Source organism: Vulpes vulpes, chromosome 1 (genome assembly GCF_048418805.1).
Source record: "Vulpes vulpes isolate BD-2025 chromosome 1, VulVul3, whole genome shotgun sequence".
NCBI lineage: Eukaryota > Metazoa > Chordata > Mammalia > Carnivora > Canidae > Vulpes > Vulpes vulpes.
Window position 1 is genome coordinate 195,673,560 of NC_132780.1, and position 26,067 is coordinate 195,699,626.

General features: G+C 44.0%; 1 protein-coding gene across 3 annotated transcripts in view; it reads right to left on the reverse strand.

The window, feature by feature from the left end:
• The window catches only part of METTL24 (methyltransferase like 24), a 123,238-nt gene that overhangs the window by 73,941 nt on the left and 23,230 nt on the right, over nucleotides 1-26,067 (reverse strand). The window contains exon 1 of one of the 3 annotated variants that reach the window (XM_072738821.1): nucleotides 24,803-25,347. The exons of 1 other annotated variant lie outside the window; for it this stretch is intronic. In XM_072738821.1, coding sequence (XP_072594922.1) covers nucleotides 24,803-25,102 — 300 coding nt within the window. In that variant the 5' untranslated portion in view covers nucleotides 25,103-25,347. Of the gene's footprint in view, nucleotides 1-24,802; nucleotides 25,348-26,067 lie in introns of those variants that run through there. One more of the 3 variants, XM_072738818.1, reaches the window with a different exon arrangement.

Below are 26,067 nucleotides of genomic sequence, written 5' to 3' on the forward strand. Positions count from 1 at the left end.
CAGCCACCCCAGAGGCTAGCAGGGGGAACAGCAGCCACATAAGGCACGGCACATAGGTGGGGAGGGAAAAAACCTTCCCTGAGAATCAATGGTAGGCACTGGATGGTACTGGAATAGTCTCCTTCGAGAAAGGACATAAGCAAGCAAGACATAAGGGGCTCTGTCATGAGTAGGACAGCCCAGAGTGGGAAGAAGGAAAAGAGCACAGCAGAATCCAGGACTCCAGCCAAACCACCCACTATGTACCACATGGTTCAAGGGCATCATCGGCTTCCTGATGAAGCTATCACATCCCATCGAATACGAGCCATCAGCGGCACACAATTACGTACGTAGGCACGCATGTAGGTACGTATTTCTCAGTTTTCACCAAGTTTTCTTTTATTAACTCTGTTGTCGCTTTCATATTGTCCGTATTGCCACTCTCTGGCCTTTCGATTGTGATATAGAATTAGGAAGCCTGAGTGAATCCTACTGACAATTAGAGATAAGACTCTGGTTCTGGGACATTCCTCTCATGATTCTATATTTATAGAACATTCTTCTTCTGTCTGAATGCACTGTAAGTTATAGTGCCTGACAAGAAGAAGCATCCCAATAAATGTCTCTTTGTCATCTGTGGGAAGCTGCCAGCAGGATAAAACAAGGCAGAGCAAGCTCGCCGGACGACTCTGGAACCAAAAGCACTTACGCTTCAAACCTAAATGGAAGGAAGGATCTACGATCTTTATCACTAAGTGGCCCTTTTCAGGAACATGAAAAAAATTGCTGAAAGAAACAGACCTTTTCAGAGGTCAGTTATTATTATTGGGTTTGCCACCATGGAACTCTCTGGACTCAGAGCTCTCTGGTGAATGAGAGTGAGAATCCCTGAGGTTAGAAGCGAAACTGTTAAAGTGGCAGACGACCTTGGCCCAGTCCCCTTTTCCCATTTCAGCGTGGAAATCATAAGACGAAAGGGGACAAATTGTGCAAATAAACATAGCAGATCTAAGCTGATGAAAATGTTGACCATATTTCTTAATGGTATGAGAAAGAAGGACTAACAGTCCTCACGTTAAAAAAAAAAAAAAAAAAAAGGCAGCCCGGGTGGCTCAGTGGTTTAGTGCCACCTTCAGCCCAGGGCCTGATCCTGGAGACCTGGGATGGAGTCCCACGTCGGGCTCCCTGCATGGAGCCTGCTCCTCCCTCTGCCTGTGTCTCTGCCTCTGTGTGTGTGTGTGTGTGTGTGTGTGTTTCTCATTAATAAATAAATAAAATCTTTTTTTAAAAATCCTGAAAGAGTTTTAAAAACAAGCACGAATCCAGAAGACAGGAACTCTTCTAGCTTTAAATTTTACTTGTCTCATACTTGTAGAGAATCACTGTAATCAGAGAATTTAAGGATGAGCTAGACCAACTCCTCTATATAATGATTGAAGAAAGTCAAGGTGAGAGAGGTGAAACAACATACCAGCGTCACAAAGGTAGGAGAAGGTGGGCTGTGACTCAGACCCAGACCTCTAGGCTACTAGTCCCATACCTGCTCTGCTACACCGTGCTGCCTCCACCCCAGGTCTCAGAGTTTTATCCTCCCCATACCTAGATTTCCTGTTGATATAGACATTACTTGTGATTATTATCCACTGAAATTCTGAGGATGTTTGTTACTGCAGCATAACCTATCCTATCCTGACGGACACAGGTACTTAAAAGCACAAGGTAAAAGATGCTTATCATTGTTGTATGTACACATCCCCACTGAACCCTCCTAATGCCACATCAGAGACTGAATGGTAGGCTAGAACAGACCATGGGTTTTCTGGACATTCTCAGATAGGGAAAGAAGTATATTCAAAGACAATTCACCAAAACTCAAAGAAGTTAGAAAGTGCTCAGATAGAAACCATAAGGACTTCTTAGGAACTTACAGGACTTTCTAGGTTTACATAACAAATCCTCCTCTCTGTTCTCTAAGTGCATCCTGTCCTGAACATACCTTTATTCTCCTACTCAAGATTCTCTCTTTTATTCACTATTTCAGTTCAAATTCCATTTGTTTATTCCCACATACTTCCCCCAAATTTCCTAATCACTCAAGCTTTTACTATGTGCAAAATAAACTATGCAAAGCAGGTCCTTCAGCAATTATTGCTTGTGCTTCTCATTTTACACTTAATCAAATGTTTGGTGTAATCTGTTTCAAGTACGTTGGTCTGGTTTCTCTAACTGGACTACAAACCTGTGAGAACATCATGTGTTTTGCTTCTTTTACAGTCCCCCACAGAAATGATTCCCAGGGACATTTTTACATTGATTTAAATGCCAAGAAGAAAAGAACATGATATAATTCTGGGGATGGAGGACAATGTTTTATTACTTTGGATGAAAGGAGGGAAATTCCCTGGGCTTTATAGTAATACCTTAACCCAACTAAATATAAATACTATTTATTTATTTTGATGGAAATAAGTTATTAACCCTAAATGTTCTTTTTGTTTTTTAAAAAAAGATTTTATTTATTTGAGAGAGAGAGCACAAGGGGAGAAGGGTAGAGGGAGAGGGAAAAGCAGACTCCCCACTGAGCAGGGAACCCGACGCGGAGCTCCATCCCAGGACCCCTGAATCATGGCCTGAGCCAGAGGCAGATGCTTAACTGATTGAGCCACTCAGGTGCCACAAACTTAAATGCCTGATAGATAAAAAGGGTAGTAACCACTTACATACCAGTTATAAAGTTTAAGTTAAACCTGTACATGTTCTATGCCTTGAAATCATCCTATTTGTTAAGAAGAGCACAGAGCGGGGTGCCTGGGTGGCTCAATCAGTTAAGCATCTGCCTTTAGCTCAGGTCAGGATCCCAGGGTTGCATCAGGCTCCCTGCTCAGCTCGGGGTACGGGGGGGGGGTTCTGGAGGGATGGGGGGTGAGAGGGAAGGATCCCCTTCTCCCTCTCTGCCCCCACCAAATCAGGCACACTCTCTCTCAAATAAATACATAAAATCTTTAAAAAAATAAAGCGCACAGAGCTCTTCTACTACAATGAAAGTTTGTCTTCATAATTCCAAAGACCGTTGGCATATAATCTATAAATACTTGCTACTGTAAATTTTATTTGTTAAATGCAGAAGTGTTCACTTAGAAGTGAAAACTATGTCATGAGAGGCCGATCCCACAAAGCCTTGCAGGGATGCACCTTCTGACCGTAACTGTCCTGTTCCCAACATTCCACCTGCACAACTATGCTGTGTAGATTCTCATAGAGGTAAATAAATGCATTCCTTCTTGAAAGAATCTGTTTTACAAATAAATAACAACTCTAAAATATGGTGCACAATTTTTATTTTCTTCAGCATATATTATCGTGGAAGCACTGTTAATCTCTCTGCCAAACCAACCCGTCAGATCAACAGACACCCCGCATCTTCTCTACCTGTGCTCTCCTGCTGCTACTGGTTTAGTTCTATTTTCACCAGGTGTCACTAGGTGTTCCCAAACCAGTTTATATCCCTTGTACAAGTTACTGGAACTCTATAATTTAATTAAAATATCGGTAAAATCTAGATAAATCTGTGCACAGAAAGAAAACCAAGTCACTAAAGAATTAGGCACTATTTTTAAATGCTGTCGCATGAGGTACGAGTGAAGTAACTGTGAGATGGAATCACAAAATCACTGAATTCTAAAGGTGTTCTACATGCAGTTTGCTCCACAAGCGTTAAGTTCTTGCCCCACTTTGAAGAAACCAAAATTGGAAAGGTGTGATGCAGTTGAGATGGGCTTCTGCAAGAAAGGCCGGCACCCCAGCCAGAGGCCACACTCACAACAAAACCGGCAAACAAATGCCCACGCGTGGTTCGAGTTAAAACGGACGGCATGCATACTTTTTGCTAATCACTGTTTTAATCACCTTCTACATAACTGGCCAATTACTGTGAATCGGTGACTTTCCATTTGAGGCTTCTACTCACCTTGCCTACTAAATGGTGGTAGAGATTCCACAAGCGCACAGGACAGTGCAACGTTAGTAATCAACTTAGATGCGAGGCTAATGTCAGGGCATCGCTGGAAAAACACGAACGTAAAGTAGGACCATGGATAAGGAGAGTGGAAGAGATGACCATCACTTCCATTATGGTTGTTTCTCAAGAAGCTATGATGTTTTCTGCCTTAAAAAAATTGTTTTTAATAATCAACATTTTGGGGTACCTGGGTGCCTCAGTGGTTGAGCATCTGCCTTTGGCTCAGGGCGTGATCCCGGGGTCCTGGGATCGAGTCCCTGTATGGGGAGCCCGCTTCACGCTCTACCTATGTCTCTGCCTCTCTCTGTGTCTCTCATGAATAAATAAATAAAATCTTTTTAAGAAATCAACATTTTTACAACATAAAACAAGCACTTCTTTACAAATGGAGTAACATAAAAATCCATAGCAGGGAGGAACCACTGGGTACTATTCTGAGAGCAAATCATGGCTCTTCTCCAAGGTACAGCTTAACCAGGGCAGAACTGGCCATCCGCAGGATTGCACTCCTCCGCACCCCATCTCCCACCAGGCCGGGCCTGCTGTGGCCCCAAATCTACAGGCCATTGGGCTGACCTCCAGGCTCCACCTCCTGAGGGCTCAGCCCAGCCAGCAGTGAGGGGATTCCAGGAGACCAAAGCCATCACACTGGGGCAGCTTGCTGTTAAAGGTGGATACCAGTTACAGAAGCTTCTACACCAAGGTTAGGAATCAGCCATCACAATCACAATGGACGAGTCTTACCCCGGGACTCACACCTCCCCAAGGGAGGAAGGGGTCCTGCACAGGAGGCCTGGGGCAGGTGCAGCAGAGGTATCTGCAGTCTGCAAACTCCTAGAACTGATCGTGATCCACTCCCAGGTTAAGAATTTAGGCCTTCGTGAGGCCCACGCTCCCCCCGAAACCAACTGTAGACAAATATGTATGCAAACAGACGTTCACTCTTCTAGAATACATGTCTATAGATTCCATCGGTTTCCATCAAATTTGGAAACTCCTGTCTACACAGTTCCACAGGAAATTTGGGAAGAAGCTGAACATAAGAATTCTCTGCACAGAGCCTCCCTGTTGTACTTCTCTCTTTCTCTAATTTTTTTTCCACCAAACTCCAATCTGTTCCTATTTCTCCACTTCTATTTTTAAATTGAAAAATTTTGGGAAAAAAAAAAGGAGAAAAATTTTGGTTTCAAAATAACTATAATCCAAAAACTCCTTGAATAAAAGATACAGAACATTAAATCCCCAACCTTCCTTACCACTTCCCCCACTCTTATATGGTTTTGTTCCTTTTTAAAAAAAAATTTTTAAATAAAAACCTTAAGAGCACTTTTGTTGTTTTTCCCATGCAGTTAATGATTTGACCAAACATATGTGCTTATTTTAATTATTGGCAACCCTGCTTGCCTATACTTTTTAAATAACAAAATTATACATAGAGATACTACTGTTTTGTTTTTTTTTCTTTGCCCTGTTCCTTGGCTGGACATATCACCACCATAACTAGGAAGGATACAATGTTGTGTATGTTAAATAGACTTCCATTTACGCTAGTGGTTCGGTTTTATAAATAAGAACATTCCCTGTGCAGGAGTGAAGCCCAGGCATTTAGATTTTCCAAAACAATTCTCTGCAACCAGGGTGTCCAAATGAAGTCAAACACTTAGGTTTCAAAAGTGAGGTAGCTATCTGTTCCTGATTGAGGTTAATGTCCTCTTAGAGCACATTAGGTAAATAAGCCATTTTTTCACTACTTCTGTACAAAATGAATATTCACTATTCAAAAGAACATTCCCTATCATAATTACATAATCAGTTCAAATTTGTTCTTAACCAACGTAAGGCATGCTTGAAATTCCAACCTGATGAAATAGCTAAAATTAAGCTTTAAAATACATTAGCTGACTTGGAAAGGATCTAAGAAGCCTTAATATCAAACCTAAAATCAATATATTTTTCTGAGATCCAGATTTCAACATCGATGTAGGCATAGTATGGAGTAGAAACAATATTAAATCTGACCTTGGCCAACCGGGGTTATAATCTCTATTTACCTTGAACCAGTTATTTAAGAGTCCTTCTTGGTGGAATGGAAATAACAACCGTCTCACTCAAGAGACTGTTATGAGAACCACTAAGGATAATGACACAGCAAGCTTCTATAAGCTTGGGAAGGCTTGTTTAAAAGTAAGGTATCAGGGGTGCCTGGTTGGCTCATTTGGTAGAGCTTTGGTAGAGCATGTGACTCTTGATCTCAGGGTCATGAGTTCAAGCCCCACATTGGACATAGAGCCAATTTAAAATAATTTTTTTCAAAAGATTTTATCCATTTATTCATGCGAGACACAGAGAGGCAGAGACACAGGCAGAGGGAGAGGCAGGCTCTAGGCAGGGAGCCCGATGTGGGACTCGATCCCACATCTCCAGGATCAGGCCCTGGGCCGAAGGCAGCACTAAGCCACTGAGCCACCTGAGCTGCTCTAAAATAATTTTTAAAAAGGAAAGTATTGGTATAATCACTGTTCCTTTTAATGCAAATGCCCTAGAGGAACAAACACATGGATTCCACATTTCTGCTAAACACACTCATCCCCATCAATGAGCACCATCAGATGGAGGTTCCAGGAACTCTCCCACGGTTAATATTTCTTTATCTGAACAGAGAAAAACATGTAGTTTCACACTGGTCATAAATTCCATGGGCTTCTGGGCATTATTTTTAACTGAGATATAATTCACATACTGTAAAGTTGCCATTTTAAACAATTGAGTGCTTTTTTATATATACACAGATTGTGCAACCGTCATCACTATTGAATTCCAGAATATTTTCATCCCATCAAACTTCATCCCATCCATTCCCAGGAGCAGTCACTCTCCATCCCTTCCTCCCTCCAGCTCTGGCAACCACTAATCTACTTCCTGTCACTATAAATTTGCCCACTCTGGTTATTCCATTAAAATGGAGTGATGTAATATGTCACATTTTGTGACTGTTTTCTTTCACTTAGCATAATGTTTTCAAAGCTCAACCACATTGTAGCACGTATCAGGGCTTCTTTCTTTTTTATATCATATGATAATAAAAATCATATTTTGTCATATAGATACACCACACTTTGTGTATCCATTCACCAGCTGATGGACGTGTGGGTTACTTCCCACTTCTGGCCATTCTGAATGATGCCACTATAAACAATTGTGTACACGTTTTGCGTGAACCTGTGTTTTCAGTTCTCTTGGGTCTATACCAAAGAATGCAGTTGCTGGGTTATTTCCAGGAACTCTTGAACCCATGTCAGCAGCTTTTGTGTGAACTCATTTCCATGGCAGACAGAAGGCAATATAGTTCACCAGGGATCCCAAAAGTTACATGAGGAAAACAAGACATACATGAAGGAAAAAAAGAGGTCCTGCATGAAGCAATGTATTGCTTACTCCCCAAATGCCCTAATCACGTATTTCCCCATGCCATAAACAACAGCAGTAGCCATAGTCAGAATGAGGGGATCAACGTTGGACCTAAACTGGCATGATTCTCCTAATAATAAGAACAACCAACATGTAATGAGTGCTCACTATATCCGAGGCTCTGTGCTGAGCACATAATATGGACTGTGTAACAGTTGAGAGGATGGGGAAACATGATTTTTTTTTAAAACAAATACCGATTGCAGCCGATTGCGCCTTCCTACCACTGTGCCATAATTCATCTCTAGGCCAGGCCTGGAAGGAGAGAGGAAAACAGAAGAAGATAAATTGCCTGAGTAAGGAAATGACATGTATCTGGAATTTGTTTGCTGGAAGCTCAAGAGACTAGAGAGGTCAGTGGGGGCTTGAGCCTTGAAAATGGAAGAAAGGAACTGAAGTATAGACAAGAGAAGACAAGACCAATGGTGCATGAGTCTATGAAGAAAACACAGCCAGTAAGAAATCCTCAATGACCAAGAAAACTTTAGGTAATCGATTTTAAATTGATCTCTGTTTTGAACTACATTGGTATCTCGCTCTATGACCCTGAGACCTTCAGCAAGCCTGTGTCGGTGTCCTACTGGGAGGTTAAAGAATTGGGCAGTGCAGAGCAGAGAGGAGGGGTGGAGCAGTGAGCAGGAATTCAGAGAGAGTGACCAGGAAATGTAAGCCTCAGACATTGTCAGATCATTGGAGGGCAGGAAAAGTACTGGACCTCTCACAGCACATGGCTCAAGCCACCTTAAATATTAAGGGCCAGGACCCCAGAAATTGGAAAAGATGGGGTCATCTGACTGTCATAACACAGTGTGGCCCAAAAATATACTTGTGTTAGAAAAGGTGGGTAACCGCCCGGCAGTAGTAAACAAATGCAGAGATTTTTTTTTACTTTTGATTTTTTTTAATTCTTCAAAATTTTATTTAAATTCAATTTGCCAACATGTGGTATAATACCCAGTGCTCATCTCATGTTGTGCCCTCATTAATGCCTCTCACCTAGTTACCCCATCTCCCCCCCCCCCACCTCCCTTTCTGCAGCCCTTTGTTTTTTTCCCAGAGTTAGGAGTCTCTCATGGTTCAAAGACCAAGATTTAACTCACTTTAACATTCACTGCATGGCAAAAAAACAAAGACCTGAAAACTTTATGATGCTGCTCCTAAGAATGGTTAGAGAGGAACAAAACTTCCTCTAGGTGTCCTGGTGGGAAGTCAAGACCTTTCTTCTCATAAAGGTAAGTGGTCGCCCCCATGTGGAAGTCATAGTTAAGTGGTCCTGAGCCCACTTCTATTAAAGGGGTTGGCAAAGGTTTTCTGCACTAAGTCAGATGGTAACTACTTTAGACTTCATGAGCCAAGAAGCAAAATAAGTAAGTTATCCACATAATAAGAGAAAAGACATATTTCCACATTTTTATTGATGAAATTCAAAATATAACAATTGTGCATAATTTCTTATAATATAGTGGTACTAATGAGAAGAATGGAATCTTTTTGGATAGCTTTTTGCTTCACTGGGGTTTACAGTATTTCCTAACATCAAGTCAGTTGCAAATGTCCATTTATAAAAACCATTCTTAGCTCATGGGCCATACAGGCTTGTGACCTCTGTTCTGTACTCACCAATGTCTGAAACAAAGTCAATGCTGGGTGCTCTGTTCCAAGTCTATCGTGCAATACCCTGATACAGAAATCAGAAACCTGGGACTCTGAAGTAGCTCTTGAGATGTTCCTCAAACATAAAAGGTCTAGCACTGAGATGATTAAAATTAACCATTCCTTCAACTGGTATTTACTGAGCACCTATGTGCTGGTACTTATCAAAGTCACGTGGGACACAGTGGTGATCCAGACAAATGAGTGCCCCACCTTCACAGGGGAATGAGACTGTAAATAAGAATAAAAGAAAGAAGGGCACCTGGCTGGTTTAGTCAGCGGAGCACATGACTCTTGATCTCAGGATTGTGAGTTCAAGCCCCCTGTTAGGTGTAGAGATTACTTTAAAATTTTTCTTTAAACCTTTAAAAAAAAAAAAAAAGAATAAAGAAAGAAAAAGTTGTCAGCCAGAGGGAGTGTCATGGGGAAAGTACGAGAAAACATTACAAAATAAACTGTGGATGGGGAACTATTAGGGATAAAGTAATTTGGCAGGGAGTTCCTTTTGTTCAACATTCTCATCAATCCTTGTTTTATCAGCTGTTTTGCATTTTTCCCAATATGCTGGGGGTAAAATAGAATCCCACTGTGTTTTGATCTGCTTCCCCTGTTAATTGGTGGGATTGATCATCTTTCTGTACACTCATGCTGCTCTCTCTCTCCCATATGTGCATATATGGTCTTCCAGGTTTCCTTTTCAGCTAATTCCCAGTTAATTCCCTGCCTGTTTTTCTGTTCTGCCTTTTTTTTTTTTTTTAAACTGGGCGGCAGGGGTGGGGGTTGTTTTTGGTTTTTGGTGGTAGTATCTTAAAATTTTGGATATTGATCCTTTATTGATGATATTCATTCAGTATCCTCTCCTAGCCTATGACTTGTCTCTTTACCTGAGAGTACTTTTTGTTTGAAGAAGATTTTAATTTTTATCTGGTAAATAATCTACTTTATGTGAGAATTGGTTGTTAGCTACCTATCTCAGTGAGCAAATAGAAAAAGTTATGGGTTCATTTCATCCCTTATAGCTATGTCTATCCAAATTCATAAGTGTCTCTGAAGCTTGGCTTCCTCATCTGCAAAATAAGGACAATTCAAACCTCATTGGTTTGTGGTGAGAATTAAACTAAAGAATATATGCCACTCCTCTAGCACAGCCATCCCTGCCCACCCCAACTCTTATACTGTAAGCTTCTTGAAGGCCTTGTATTCTCCGTACTACCAAAGTCAATACTTAGAGTTTGTTTACTGTTGGTTAAATTGAGTTTATCTTTTAAATGCATATAAAGCAACAAGCATAATACTATGCACTTAACTGACTAAAATGCAGATGACAGGACCAGAAAAATAATTTAGTAATTAACTCTATTACCTATGATTACTCCACTGGCCTCCTTTGAACTAAAGAAATAACAGTTACAGTAAGAGGCACAGTTAATAGATTTGTAAACATCCTTTTGAATGAAAAATGTATTTCAAAAGTGTGGAAACATTTATACAGTCACATTAACCCAGACCAAAATTATTTAACAGCATGTTGTAAAAGATATTTGTGATCAGTTTCGAGGGGTGAAAATCACAAATTAATGTGACCAGGCAAGCCTTAACAATTTCATAATAAATGAGCTATATAGGGAATACCTTTATAGTAAAATTTCTAACAAAAACTTATCAGTTACTGCAAGCTTTTAAGATCTTAAAAAAAAAACATATATTCTAGCCCCTGTGATGGCTGAGCATATTATATATGCTTTAAATTTCAAGAATATTGCTATAAACTTCCCTCTTAGAACTGCTTTTACTGCATCCCAAAGATTTTGGACCACCGTGTTTTCATTTTCATTTTTTTCATGTAATTTTTTATTTATTCTTTGATTTCTGGGTTGACCCATTTGTTGTTTAGTAGCCTGTTGTTTAACCTCCATGTATTTATGGTCTTGCCAGATTTTTTCTTATGGTTGATTTCTAGTTTCATAGTATTGTGGTCAGAAAATATGCATAGTATGAACTCAACCTTTTTTAATTTGTTGAGACTTGTTTTGCAGCCTAATGTGTGTTCTATTCTGGAGAATGTTCCATGTGCACTTGAAAAGAATGTGTATTCTGCTGTTTTAGGATGGAATGTTCTGAATATATTCCTTAAACCCATCTGGTCCAGTGTGTCATTCAAAGCTAGTTTCTTTGTTGATTTTATGTTTAGATAATCTGTCCATTGATGTAAGAGGGGTGTGAAAGTCCCCTACTGTTATTATATTCCTGTCAATTAGTTCCTTTGTTTTTTATTACCTATTTTGTGTATTTGGGTGCTCTCGCGTTGGGCACATAAATATTTGCAATTGTTACATCTTCTTGGTGGATTATCCTCTTTATTATTACATAGTACCCTTCTTTGTCTCTTTTTACAATCTTGTTTCAAAATCTATTTTGCCCAATATAAGTATTGCTACTTTGGCTTTCTTTTGACACCCATTTGCATAATAAATGTTTCTATCCCCTTACCTTCAACCTACAGAAAAATCTCAAATAATCAACCTAACCTTACACCTAAAGAAGTTAGAAAAATAAGAACAAAAAAAAAAAAAAAAAAAAAAAAAACTCAAGCAGAATGAAGAAAACAATAAAGATTAGAGCAGAAATAAATGATACAGAATCTAAAGACAAACAAAAACCAGTAAAACAGATCAATAAAACCAGGAGCTGGTTCTTTGAAAAGATCAACGAAATTGAGAAACCCCTAGCCAGACTCATCAAGAAAAAGAGAGGACTCAAATAAATAAAATCACTAATGAAGAAGGAGAAATGGCAACCAGCAGTACAGAAATACAATTATAAGAGAATATTACAAAAAATTATATGCCAACAAATTGGACAACCTAGAAAAAGTAGATAGATTACTAAATACATAGAACCTACCAAACTGAAGCAGGAATAAATAGAAAATTTTAACAGACCAATAACCAGCAATTAAATTGACTTAGTAATCAAAAACTCTCAACAAACAAAAGTCTAGGACCAGATGGCTTCACAGGCAAATTCTACCAAACATGTCAAGAAGAGTTAACACCTACTCTTCCCAAACAATTCCAAAAAATAGAAAAGGAAGGAAAATTTCCAAATTCATTCTATGAGGCCAGCATTACTCTGATACCAAAACCAGATAAAGACACCCCCCCCCCAAAAAAAGAGAACTACAGGCCAATATCTTGATGAACACACATGCAAAAATCCTCAACAAAATATTAGCAGACTGAATCCAACAATGCATTTTAAAAAATCACTCATCACTATCAAGTGGCATTTATTCCTGGGATGCAAGTGTGGTTCAATGTTTGCAAATTGACCAGTGGGATACATCACATCAATAAGAGAAAGGACAAAAAAAAAAAAAGATCATTTCTATGGATGCAGAAAAAGAGTTTGACAAAATACAACAACCATTCATGATAAAAACTCTTAACAGGGTAGCCTGGGTGCCTCAGTGGTTTAGTGCCGCCTTCAGCCCAGGGCATTTTCCTGGGGTCCCAGGATCCAGTCCCACGTCGGGCTCCCTACATGAAGCCTGCTTCTCCCTCTGCCTGTGTGTCTGCCTCTCTCCCTGTCTCTCTCATGAATAAATAAAGAAAATCTTTAAAATTAAAAAAAAAAAAACTGTTAACAAAGTAGGATTACAGAGAACATACCTCAATATAATAAAGGCCTTATATGAAAAATCCACAGCAAATTTCACACTCAACGGGGAAAAACTGAGAGCTTTTCCCCTAAGGTCAGGAACAAGACAAGGATGTCCAACTCTCTCACTTTTATTCAACATAGTACTAGAAGTCCCAGTCACAGCAATCAAACAACAAAAAGAAATAAAAGGCATCCAAATTGGTGAGGAAGAAGTAAAACTTTCACTGTTTGCAGATGACATGATACTATATATAAAAAAATCCAAAGACTCTACCAAAAAACTACTAGAACTGATCAATGAATTCGGTAAAGCCGCAGGATACAATGTGCAGAAAGCTGTTGCATTTCTCTACACTAATAATGAAGTAGGAAAAAAAAAAGAAAGAAATTAAGAAAACAATTGCATTTATATTTATACCAAAAATAATAAGATATCTAGGAATAAATTTAACCAAAGATGGGAAAGACCTATACTCTGAAAACTATAAAACACTGATGAGGGCAGCCCTGGTGGAGTAGCAGTTTAGTGCTGCCTGCAGTCCGGGGTGTGATCCAGCCCAGGGTGTGATCCTGGAGACCTGGGATGGAGTCCCATGTTGGGCTCCCTGCATGGAGCCTGCTTCTCCCTCTGCCTGTGTCTCTGCCTCTCTCTCTCTCTCTCTCTCTCTCTCTGTGTCTCTCATGAATAAATAAATAAAATCTTTAAAAAAAAAAAAAAAACACTGATGAAAGAAATTAAGGATGACACAAAAAAATGCTCATGGGTTGGAAGAACAAGTATTGTTAAAATGTCTATACTACCCGAAGTAATCTACACATTTTTTTTAAGATTTTATTTATTTATTCATGATAGATACAGAGAGAGAGAGAGAAGCAGAGACACAGGCAGAGGGAGAAGCAGGCTCCATGAAGGGAGCCTGACGTGGGACTCAATCCCGGGACCCCAGAATCATGCTCTGGGCCAAAGGCAGGTGCTAAACCACTGAGCCAACCAGGGATTCCCCCATAATCTACACATTTAATGTAATCTCTCTTTTTTTTAAAATTTAATGTAATCTCTAGCAAAATACCAAGAGCATTTCTCATACAACTAGAACAAGCAATCCTAAAATTTGTATGGAACCACAAAAAATCCCAAATAGCCAAAGCAATCTTGAAAAGAAAAACAAAATTGGAAATATCACAATTCTAGACTTCAAGTTATATTACAAAGCTGTAGTAATCAAATACAGTATGGTACTGGCACCAAAAAAAAAATAATATATATATATATATATATATATATATACACACACACACATATATATACATATACATATATATATCAATAAAACAGAATAGGAAACCCAGAAATAACCCCAAAAGTTTTTGGTCAGTTAATCTTTGACAAAGCAGGAAAGATTATGCAATGGGAAAAAGACAATCTCTTCAACAAATGATGTTGAGAAAACTGGACAGCTACATGAAAAAGAATGAAACTGGACCACCTTCTCACACCAGCACAAAAATAAATTCAAAATGGATCAAGGACCTAAATGTGAGACCCAAACCCATAAAAAATCCTAGAAGAGACCACAGTCAGCAATTTCTCTGACACTGCCATAGCAACATTTTTCTAGATAGTCTCCAGAGGTAAGAGAAACAAAAGTAAAAAAGTAAAAGTAAAAGTAAAAAAAATAAAGTAAAAGTAAAAGTAAAAAAAATAAACTATTGGGACTACATCAATATAAAAGCTGTACAGCAAAAGAAATAATCAACAAAACAAAAAGACAACCTACTGAATGGGAAAAGATATTTGAAAATGACATATCTAATAAAGGGTTAGTATACAAAATATATAAAGAACTGGTATGGGGCACCTGGGTGACTCAGCTGGTTAGACATCTACCTTGGGCTCCAGTCATGGTCTTGGGGTCCTGGGGTGGACCCTCATGTCAGACTCTCTGCTCGGTGGGGAATGTGCTTCTCCCTCTGTCTCTCTGCTCATGCTCTATCTATCTAATGAATAAAATCTTAAAAAAAAAAAAAAAGTACCGATACAATTCAATACCCCAAAACAGATAATCCAATTTAAAAATGGGCAGAAGACATGAACAGACACTTCTTCAAAGAAGACACACACAGATGGCCAACAGACACATGGAAAGATGCTCAACATCACTTATCATAAGGGAAATGCAAACTAAAACCACAATGAGCTATCACCTCACATCCATCAGAATGGCTAAAATCAAAAATACAAGAAATAACAAGCGTTGGTGAGGATGTGGAGAAAAAGGGATTCTCATACAGTGCATGGGTGGGAATGCAAACTGATGCAGCCACTGTGGAAAACAGTATGCAGGTTCCTCAAGAAGTTAAAAATATATGATCCAGGAATCGAACTACTATATATTTGCCCCCAAAATACAAAAATACTAATTCAAAGGCATACATGCACCCTTGTGTGTACTGAGCCAAATTTTACAATGGCCAAATTATGAAGCAGCCTACGTGTCCAGCAGATGACCGGATAAAGAAGATGTGATGTATATACACACACACACACACACACACACACACACACACACACACACACGAATATCACTCAGCCATAAAAAAAGAAGGAAATCTTGCTATTTGCCACAACATGGAAGAATCAAGAGTATATTGCGCTAAGTGAAATAAGTCAGTTAGAAAAGGTCAAATACCATATGATTTCACTCATAGGTGGAATCTAAGAAACAAAAGAAAGGAGCAAAGAAAAAGAAAGCAAGAGACAAACCAAGAAACAGACTCTAAACTATAGAGAACTGAGGGATACCAGAGGGGAGGTGGGGGAGAGGGCGGGTGAATGAGTGATGGGGATTAAGGAGGGCACTTATCATGATGAGCACAGGGCGATGTATGGAATTGCTGAATCACTATGTTGTACAACACCTGAAACTAATGTTTAACAATGCTGGAATTAAAACTTGATGAAAATAAAATTAAATTTAAAATTTCAAGAGTAAAAGAAATATTAAATATCCCAATGAATACTAGGCTTTATGGCCCACAGACATACATGCCTACACCCTTCTGATGCCCAGGGACCCGCTTCCCACAGACTAGGTGTTTTCACCCACATACTCCTGTTTACTCTTCATGACTACCCTGTGGGTTAAGCACCATTCCTTTTTACAGAGGAGAAAACTAAAGCTCAGACCACATATGCCACATCCAGGGAGTAGTGAAGCAGAATTTATTTATTTGTTTGTTTTTTTATTTTATTTAATTTTATTTTAGTGGAGCAGAATTTAAACTTCCAACCTGAAGTATCAAAATAATGAGCCCATCTTACAGGTGAGGCTGCATCATAAGAAAGTATTTTTATTCTCCCCCAAACCTGCAGAACTATGGGGCTTCCCTTCTCTTGTGATCTAATCACTGTGCTCAATGGGCATTTTGTTAATTAGGATTTTTAAGTGATTTGTGATGCTCCACTCAAAGTAGATGAAATCTAAACCAGAAACACTTGCTGGCATATTGTGCACAAGAGCAAACACTACACAACAGGAGTCTTGCCTCTGACTGGGGGGCCAGGTCCTGAAAACAAGTCTTTCAACTTGCTCCACCTAAAAGTTAGTGATCTCCATCAAGGTGGACTTAAACGCGGAGTTTGAGTCATCTCCCCAGAGGCCCTTCAGCTCATTTAGATGCGTGGCTTTATTTATTCAAAACTTGCTTTTCTTTTCTCCAGAAAAAAAAAGACCTGCAGACCATCCTCCCATCGCGACTCTGTGCAGGGAACTTAGCATAAACAACGTCAAGGAGAATCATTGTGTTTAACAAACTCCAGGACACGCCGCAGCACTGTTTATAAGCTATAAATCGAGTCTTGTTTTATTTCCCTGTTCTGCTAAATTCAGATGTCTGCTTCATTTTAGATCCAGGCCCCCTGAAAAGAGCTTCCCGTGTTTTATTCAGTGCTGTCAAATGTGCATATTCAGCGAGGCGTTCAAAAGAGGGAACGAGAAACATGACCTAGACGACGCCCGTTTAGACACGGATGACTGAAGGGCTACCCTACTGTGGTCCCCAAAGTGCTGCTCACCCAACATTTCCAGGCCTCTGACCTCTGAGCACATGGCAGGCCTCTGCCCTCCTGTCCTGGGTATCTGGCCACTGGGCTGTGAGCAGGACTGCCGGGTGGGGCTTCCAGCCAGGACATTTCCCAATGCCATGCGAGACCCAGAGCACTCGCCCCCCTGCCAAGGTGACAGGCAAGTTCCTAGATGGTGACCGGGTTACCAGCCTGGGCCCCAGGGAGAGAAGGATGATAGCACCGGGAGTCACCCCAACCCGGCCCACCAGCAATGGCTCTACAGCATGAGTGAGAAACACACGTTTGTGAGTGTGAGCCCTGAGATGTGAAGGTTGTTTGTGATCACAGCACAAACCGGCCCCCTCCGGCCCCAAACCCCCAGACCAATGGTGCCATGAAAAAGGGCTTCCACCTCTCTGATACATTAACAGATCTGTGCCATCCGGAGCTAAATGCTATTATCTCGTCAGGGAAAGGGCCCTCGGCCCATAGTTCACTTGAACCCCAATCATCATGTCCTAAAATCTGAATTAAATAGGCCAAGCAAAATTGAAGAGAGAAATTTACCGTTGTAACCTTCCAAACTGCCAGTTCTAATTTACTGATCTGTCAAGGTTCTTGGTTGTAAACAATAGAAACCACTCCGGCTAGTTAAGGAGGAAAGGAATTGATTGAAGATTTAAGAGCTTACACGGAATGTCAAGGGCAGGAATCCACCCTTCCTGCCAGCGTGGGCCACACCGCGCGTTGCTGGGCACAGACACCACGGCTCCTGCCCTAGAGCCTCAGCCACCGTGCCACTCCGTGGTGGTCCGCAGGCCACTTGCTTCCCCAAATCTCTAAGGTGTCAACAAAACTCTCAAGCAGGTTTATCATGAAGGCACTCAAGGCGCAAGAAAGAGTGAGAAAATTACTTTTTGGCTTTTTTTTCTCAGAAAGGTGGAGAATTCCCCAAACACAGGAGGGGGAATTCAAAGGTCTGGTCAAAAAGAATAATAGATACCCACTACCTCTGGGGTAATGAGTAACAGCAAAAAATAAGGTCTCCAATGCTCAGTTCAGCCCATAGTCAAGTCTCCTGAGCCTTTCTGGGTTTTGCAGCTCTTCCTCAGCTCTACCCAAGTACTCTTCTAGTGAATCTCTGTTTTTACCAGTTTCAGAGACTCCTACTACAGAAGTAACCACATGTTAACCAATCTCAAGCTAGCCAGTTGCAAACAGGGCTGTCAATATTTAGATGCTCTGAAAAATTTTTCAGATTTTTATTTTTTTGCAAAGTAACTCTGCATTGACAGAAAAATAATCAAACAGAACATGAGTCTAACTTTGGTTTGAGAGCCCTAATTGGGATAATGAGCTCCATACTGATTACATTTACTTTCTCTACTAAAAGTTGTCACAAATAACTTATTAAAAAAAAAAAAAAAAGGAAAACACTGCATCTACGAAGATCTTGTGTGCATATACCCAAATGAATTTTTAAAAAATGAGAAATAAGCAGAAGGTACCAACTTATTGCCAAATGCTACATGGAAGTAAGGTCATCATCTACAAGAAGAGATCTAGACAGAGAAGTAGCTAACCAATAAATACACGCAGAAGCACAGATGCTAGGCTTATTAAAAAACAAACAGGGGCACCTGGATGGCTCAGCGGTTGAGCATCTGCCTTGGGCTCAGGTCATGATCCTGGGATCCTGGGATGGAGCCCCGCAGGGAGCCTGCTTCCCCCTCTGCCTCTGTCTCTGCCTCTCTTTCATGAGACATGTTTGTTTAAAAAACAAACAAACAAAACAAAACAAACAAAATCTACGCTCTGTTTCTAGATGCTCAGTTTTAAGATCCCTGAACTGGACTAGTTAAAAAAAAAAAAAAATATGAGAAAAACAAAATCCTAAGGGCAAAAGTGTACCATAAATTTACTAAATAGTTAAGGAATGCCAAGGACTTGACTTCTTGGGATAACTTAGGGAAGGTTTCCTCTTTCTCTAAGAATGGCTTCTGAGGCAGGAAGGGGGACTCCTGGGCTCTGTTGATGGCTTGTGGCTAGAGCTGGCTGGTCCAGGAGTGAGTGTCTAGGACATCAGGCTGGAGTGGAGGGAGGCCAGTCTTGTTACAGTAACACTCTAGGGAGAAGGTGGAGGAGAGCTGGGATTTCCTGAGCAGCCCTGCTCCTTCTCCTCTGCACTTAACTCTTCCTCCAATTCAGTGAGAAGTTCTCAAGTTTTCCCAAAAAATAATTTTATTTATTTATTTTTTCTTAAGCTAGGTCACAGTCCATTCTTTCTTGTTGACAACCAAAAAGAACATTCTCTTAACCGAGTATACTCCCCTACAATCTTCCTCTCCCCATTATCCAACTCCAGCCTTAGGCAACTCATCTTTCTTTACTAGGAATGACTACAAAGGACCTCTGGCTTCAGTGTATCTAGTTTTTTGTGTGTGCCACGTGGTCATCGAGCTTAGCAGCATTAACCTCACTTGTCACTTTTTAGGAAAAACAATTGTTCATTTTGACATCTGGCTGAGGGGTTGCAACTTCAAATGCCTTCAGAGATCAGACAGGTAAAGTAAGTGGAGAGAGCGCTGAGCTGGAGTCCCCTGGACACTACAGGCCCCGTGTAATGACGTTTACGTTCAAATACTTAAAACACTGAATGGTTCAAACAAAATTCTTCATGGGCCAAACTTACCTCCTGAGCCATCCACTAACAACCCAGCTTGCTATTATTTTAAATTACATATAGTAATACATAGTCCTACATGTGAGCCTCCTACAACTCAATTTTGTTGCAATCATTTGAACAGGATAAAAATGCTTAAGAGACAGCACATTTTCCTACCGTCTCTTAGCAGAAAACTCCATGGGCCATTAAGGGGGACCCATGTGAGGGACGCCCAGGTGGCTCAGCGGCTGAGGATCTGTCTTTGGCTCAGGGTGTGATCCTGGGGTCCTGAGATCGAGTCCCACCTCGGGCTCCCCTGGGATCGAGTCCTGCATCAGGGAGCCTGCTTCTCCCTCTGCCTGTGTCTCTGCCTTTCTGTGTCTCTCATGAATAAATAAATAAAATCTTTTAAAAAATAAAGCGAGGGAGGAATCCATGTGAGGTCCCTAGAGAATTCAAGGGCTGCTTCTAAAAGAAGTTTCTCAGTGCTGGGAGACTCCGGCTTCCATGTGTGTCTCATGGTAAATGTGAAGCAGGCTCCTGTCACTTTCTGTGACTCACAGAATAAAGAGCCCAAGTCCTCAGAAGCACAAGGACTCCGAAGGTGTCATAGCACAGATGGAAAGACTCCAATGCCGACCCACCCGGGACAGGCTCCAGCTTAACTATACCACTGCTTCTCTTCACAGACCAAAAGGGAAACCCAATTCGAGAAAACTGATAGGGTTTTCTGTTCCCTGGAAAATGGACTGGACAAATTGCCCACAAAAACCTAAAATCTCCACTGCCAACTGTTGAAAAACAACAGAGCCTCCATTAGCAGTTCCTTTGCCCACAGATTGCTCTCTGAGGAACTGCGGGGTTTGGAAGGAGGGCCCAGGCCTATTCCCTGTCTAAGGCACATCAAAGTTTTAATCAAAACCTGCTTTTCTTTCTGAAACCAAGCAACTGCTGTTTCACACCCACATACTGCCCGAGCTCATTCAATTACCCTCAACGACTTTGTTTAAAATGAAAATGCTTTGCCTCCTGAGGACAGTGGGAGAGGACTGATTAATGCTGCTCCCTGAAGGACAGAAATGTAGGCGCAGGCAAAAGCCTAAGTAGCTGGAAACTACCGCTGGGCCGGATTGTACAAGCCATTCAGACCTACCTGCAAGGATTCTGAACCCAATAAGGACTCTGAAGGCAGTTGGCTGTGTCAAGGGGTATCTACTATGCATCCTCCTCTTCCCCCTTGATGGAAATCACAGAATTAGAAAACTAAGATGATGAGAAGTGAGAAAGAAAGACCAAATGATTCCATATGGTTTTTCAGATGAGGAAACAGCTTTTTTTTTTTTTTTTTTTTGCTTCTTTTTTTTTTTTCTGACACATTATTCCGAAGGATCTGTAACTAGCAAACCCAACCAGCACATCGCCGGGTTCTGTGGCTCTGTGACTCACAAGTCACTTTTCCATCCAACATATTAAATGTCAAGTAAAATATCTCCGATAAGAGAGAAGAAATTTCTTCAGGAAGCTTGGCTCCTGTGTGAGCGTTTCTCTTGTGCAAATGAGCCATAGACTGTGCGGCTGTCTTGCACATGGTTTGCTAACCCGTGAGAGGAACATCTTCCCAAGACTGCAAAACGAAGCATACATCGGGGCACCGGGCTGGCTCAGCTGGTTAAGCGTCAAGACTCTTGATTTTGGCTCAGATCATGATCTCAGGGGCCTGAGATCGAGCCCCACCTAGGGCTCCACACTTAGCAGGGAGTCTGCTTGAGATTCCCTTTCTCCCTCTCTCTCTCTCTGCTCCTCCCCTACTCTAAATAAATAAATAAATGCTTTTAAAAAGAAGCATAATTCCTGGGGACCATATCTTGGTCCTCAACAAATGCAACCCTTCCTCCCCCCCACCCCCCGGCCCCAGCAAAGAACTTCGCCCATGTAATCACAGTAAATATCCAAGACACAAAAACCAGAAACACTGAGAGGCGAGGAAGAAAAAGAATCACAGGGAAATGTTTGTGTGTGTGTAGTATGCAGATTTTGAAGGCTCCTGTATATACAAAAATGCACGGGTTCCAGGGTAGTCCTACTCAAAAAAGGCAGTATTTATCCATCATGGATGGTTTGCCACCATTTCACAGCGCTCTAAGGTTACAACCTCTGATGTGAAAGAAGATGTAATATTTAAAGCTAGTTCTTGCACAGTTTGGTGAAAGAAAGGGAGGAGGAAAGAGAGAAAGAATTATATGAGGACTACACTTCACTTCTCTTTTTTATAACAGATTATTTTCTTTAAGAGAACCATAAGCTGTGATTAAAGTGGCAACGTAATTGCTGAATTTTTGTGCCTCTAACACCTGCAAAGGAAGCACGTTGACAAGAAACCCTCGGCAACCCAATTATTTCATGCAGGTTTTCATCCGTTCCCAAAAACCATCCTCAAAATAGAATGGAACTTCTCCTTCACCAATCTGGTAGGTGCCTTCCACAAAGCAACGGGAAACCGAAATAACATTGTTTACCAATTATTCTCAACAAACAAAATTTAAATAAAATAGGATCCAAGGTTTTTCACACAGCACTTCCAAACTTTAATTATATCAATTATTTAATAGGCGCCGTTGAGCTTACATTTCACATCTTGATAGGAGGCTAAAAATGGAACCAGATTTGTCCCCAGGGAGATAAGGGATCTCAAAATGTTCCCAGAAGTGGGAGAAAAGATTAGATAACTGGTCTTTTCAGTTTTGAGGAACATTTTAACTCAACTGGAAAAATGGGGAAATGAAACAAATTCAAGATTCCCACTATCTAGGAATGTGAGGAAGTTAGAATGTAATAGCTTGGAAAAAAGTAAATAAATAAACAGATAGCTGGGGAAAAGGAAATCCAGGGACAGTTCTTCCTTAGGAGGCTAAAAAAAAAAATCAAACAATATTTTCAAAACAGCAATAAGCTCAGTTCCTTCTTATACATTTTTAACCAAAGACATCTAGAGTCACGCAAAATAGGCTGAAATAGTAAGATAGTTTTTGTTTTGTTTTTTACCTATCAGTGTCTCAGGAGTAAGCAATTCCTGGGTATTGCCACTCTGGGAAATACAATCCTTTTCTGGGAAATACAACCCTGAGGGCAAACTACCACAACATGTACAAAACAACTCACAAATCAGAATGCACTTCTGTTGTCATTCCCAACTGGGGGAGAGACCAGCCTGGAAGTACAACCATTACGGGAAGGTTTCCAGGTGATGACTCCTGACCTGAACCTTCAAGGACAGAAAGGCCATGAATCATATGAGAGAGGAGGATGAGGGCCTCCCAAGTGAGGATCAGCATAAGCTCAAGGAACCTATTTCCACAGGTTACAACAAATAACACCTGGGGAATGGCTGAGGCTGAAGACTCAGGTCAGGTTCGTGACCCCTGAAGCTACGATGGGTGCTTATAACACACCAGACTCCATCCACATATTTCCTTTTGGTTTTTTCCTCATTTAATTTGAATAAAGCTGAGCCTCAGGGCTCAGACCCAGATGGCTCATTTCTGTTAGCCACCCTCACTCCCTAGTAGATCTACAGTCTCATGGCTTTAGTCCCACTTGTACACTGATGGCCCCCATCTCTCTCTCTTTCTTCAGCCTGGATGTTTCCTCCAGCTCTAGACTCCTATGCCCCATGCCTGTTTGACATTTCCACTTGAAGTCTAAAGGATATTTCAAACTCAACGTTTAAACCCAACTTCCTGATTTCTAGATATTCCCCTCCAAAACCAAAAGCTGAACAAGGAAAACTTCTCCTCCCCCCCTCATCTTCAAAACAGATCCAGAATCGGACCCCTCGTCACCCCTCCATCTCTACCACCCTCCCCAGCCTGAATCATTACAGCAGACTCCCAAAGGGGATGGATGTAAACTTCCTCCCGAGTGACCCTCTGAGTCTGTGCATTCCAACCCTTTCCACTTGCAGGACAGGCTCCAGTTACCGATACTGTTGTCTGAAGTGGTGACCAAGATTTAAGACTGATTCTTGGACAGGTGACAACAGAAACAACAGAGGCTGAGGGCGGATGTGAGAGGAAAACATCGTGGTGGGGTTGAAGGGACATCTGAGGACATGGAGAGAAACAAAAGAAATCGCACTTTTAAGAAATAAACCCTGGGTCAAACATCCCCTCACAGTTAGCCTTTTTTGACTCCTCGGCCAGAGTTCGAGACCTTAATACACACCACTGGTCACATTACTGGAGGCCTAAGCTGAATGCCTCCCTCACCAGACTCTGACCTCCTTTGTGCCCCCAGCACCTGATACAGCATCTAGGACCTGGGAAGCCCTTGGCAAATGTGTGTTGGAGGCATTACACGGTGACATGGAAAGTGAGTTAGGAGCTCGACGAAGGGAGTGAAAGAGCCACTTAAGACTTGGGCAGTGAGGTTTCAGGGACAGAAAAAAAAGTGTTTGAGGTTATCCAGAAAGGTAGATAACCCTGGCCAGGGAGCTACAGGGTTATCTACCCTAGATGCAGGTGGTATGGTGGTCAGAGGCAAGGCCTGGGGGGGGGGGGGGGCACGGAAAGCAGGGGACAAACGGTGGAGTGTGACACCACCATGGAAAAGCAGGTTAGACGGAGAAGCCAAAGAAAGCAGCCGAGGCAAAGGAAGAGTTTTCCATCTCCCCAAAGGCAGGCGGTGAGGGCGCCGACACAGGGGCCCTGTGGGTGGGAGGCCCGGGGAAGGCTCACCCGCGGTCCTTCACCTTTTCATCCCAGGGCCTAGTAGGCCACTGAGCTCCAAAAGGAGGGTTGGGAGGCCAGCGGCTTGGCACCCTGGGGTCAGACCTGAGCCAGTCCCGGGGTGCGGAGGTGCGAGCCAGGAAGTTTATGCGGCAGGAAGCGCGGCGCTGCGGGCCTGGAAGGCAAACCCGGGTTGGCACCTCCTGCCACGCGGCGGTGGCGCTGCGGGCAAGGAGGCTGGAGGGGGCCGAGGGGCCGAGGGCAGGCCACTGGGGCGCATGTCCCCCCGGGGAAGCGGAGCCTGCAGGCCAACCCCCAACCCCCCTGGGTCCTGCCCGGCCCTCAGCTCTCACCCTCGCCTCCTAGACTGCAAGCGCCCTGAGGGCAGGGCTGGGTGCTCCGCCCCGGGCGCCGCCACGCCCAGCAGGTGCGGGAGGCAGCGGCAGGCTCGGCGCCGCGGGCACGGGCGGGGCCCCGGGGGGTGCGGGGGGGGGTCCCTGAAGGCCCCGGGGCGGCCCGCGGCGCGTCGCTCCGAGGCCCGAGGTCGCGGCGGCCGCACTGACCTTCCGGCGGGGGCGCCCGCGGGGGGCGCAGCAGCCCGGCTCCGGCGTCCCGCTCCCGCCGGCCTCGGTGGGCGCTCGGCGCTCGCTGCGCACGTAGGTCACCTGCCTCCTGCTGGCGCCGCGGGCCGGGCCGGGCGCGGGCGGGGGCGGCGGGGGCGGCGGGGGCGGCCGGGGAGCGGGCGCCGGGGCGCGGGGGGGGCGCAGCTCCGCGCACAGCCGCAGGCCGAGCAGCAGCGTGGCGCCGAGCACGCACCGCCTTAGGGCCCCGCAGCCCCTCCCGGGCGGCCGCTCCCGCGCCATGGGGCAGGCGGCCCCGCGGGCCCGAGCCGCGCGCCGAGGGAACTGCCCGGCGGCCCCGGCGCGCCCGGACCCGCCTCCCTCCCCGCCGGCCGGGCCGGCCTCGGGGCGTAACCGCTCCCGCCCCGCCGAGCGCCCGGGCCGCGGGAAGGGGCGAGGGGCGAGGGGCGAGGGGCCCGGGCGGGGCGCGGCCGGAACCCGAGCCCTGGGGGCGGGGGCGGGGGTCCCGGGGGGCGGCCTCCGAGCCAGGCGGGGACAAGCTACTTCCCGAGCCCCGGGGGGGCGGGGGTCCCGGGGGGCCGGCGGCCTCCGAGCCTGGGGGGGGACAAGCTACTTCCCGAGCCCCGGGGGGGCGGCGGCCTCCGAGCCTGGGGGGGGACAAGCTACTTCCCGAGCCCGGGGGGCGGGGGGTCACGGGGGGGGACAAGCTACTTTCCGAGCCCTGGGGGGTCCCGGGGGGGCGGCCTCCGAGCCTGGGGGGGGACAAGCTACTTCCCGAGCCCCGGGGGGTGGGGGGGTCCCCGGAGGGACGACCTGCGAGCCTGGGGGGGACAAGCTACTTTCCGAGCCCTGGGGGGTCCCGGGGGGGCGGCCTCCGAGCCTGGGGGGGGGACAAGCTACTTTCCGAGCCCCGGGGGGGGTCCCGGGGGGGCGGCCTCCGAGCCTGGGGGGGGGACAAGCTACTTCCCGAGCCCGGGGGGCGGGGGGTCACGGGGGGGGCGGGGGGTCACGGGGGGGGCGGCCTCCGAGCCTGGGGGGGGACAAGCTACTTCCCGAGCCCTGGGGGGGGTCACGGGGTGGGGGCGGCCTCCGGGCCTGGCGGGGGATAAGCTACTTCCCGAGCCCGGGGGGGGGGGGGGCACGGGGTGGGGGCGGCCTCCGGGCCTGGCGGGGGACAAGCTACTTCCCGAGCCCGGGGGGCGGGGGGTCACGGGGGGGGGGGGGGCGGCCTCCGAGCCCGGGGGGTG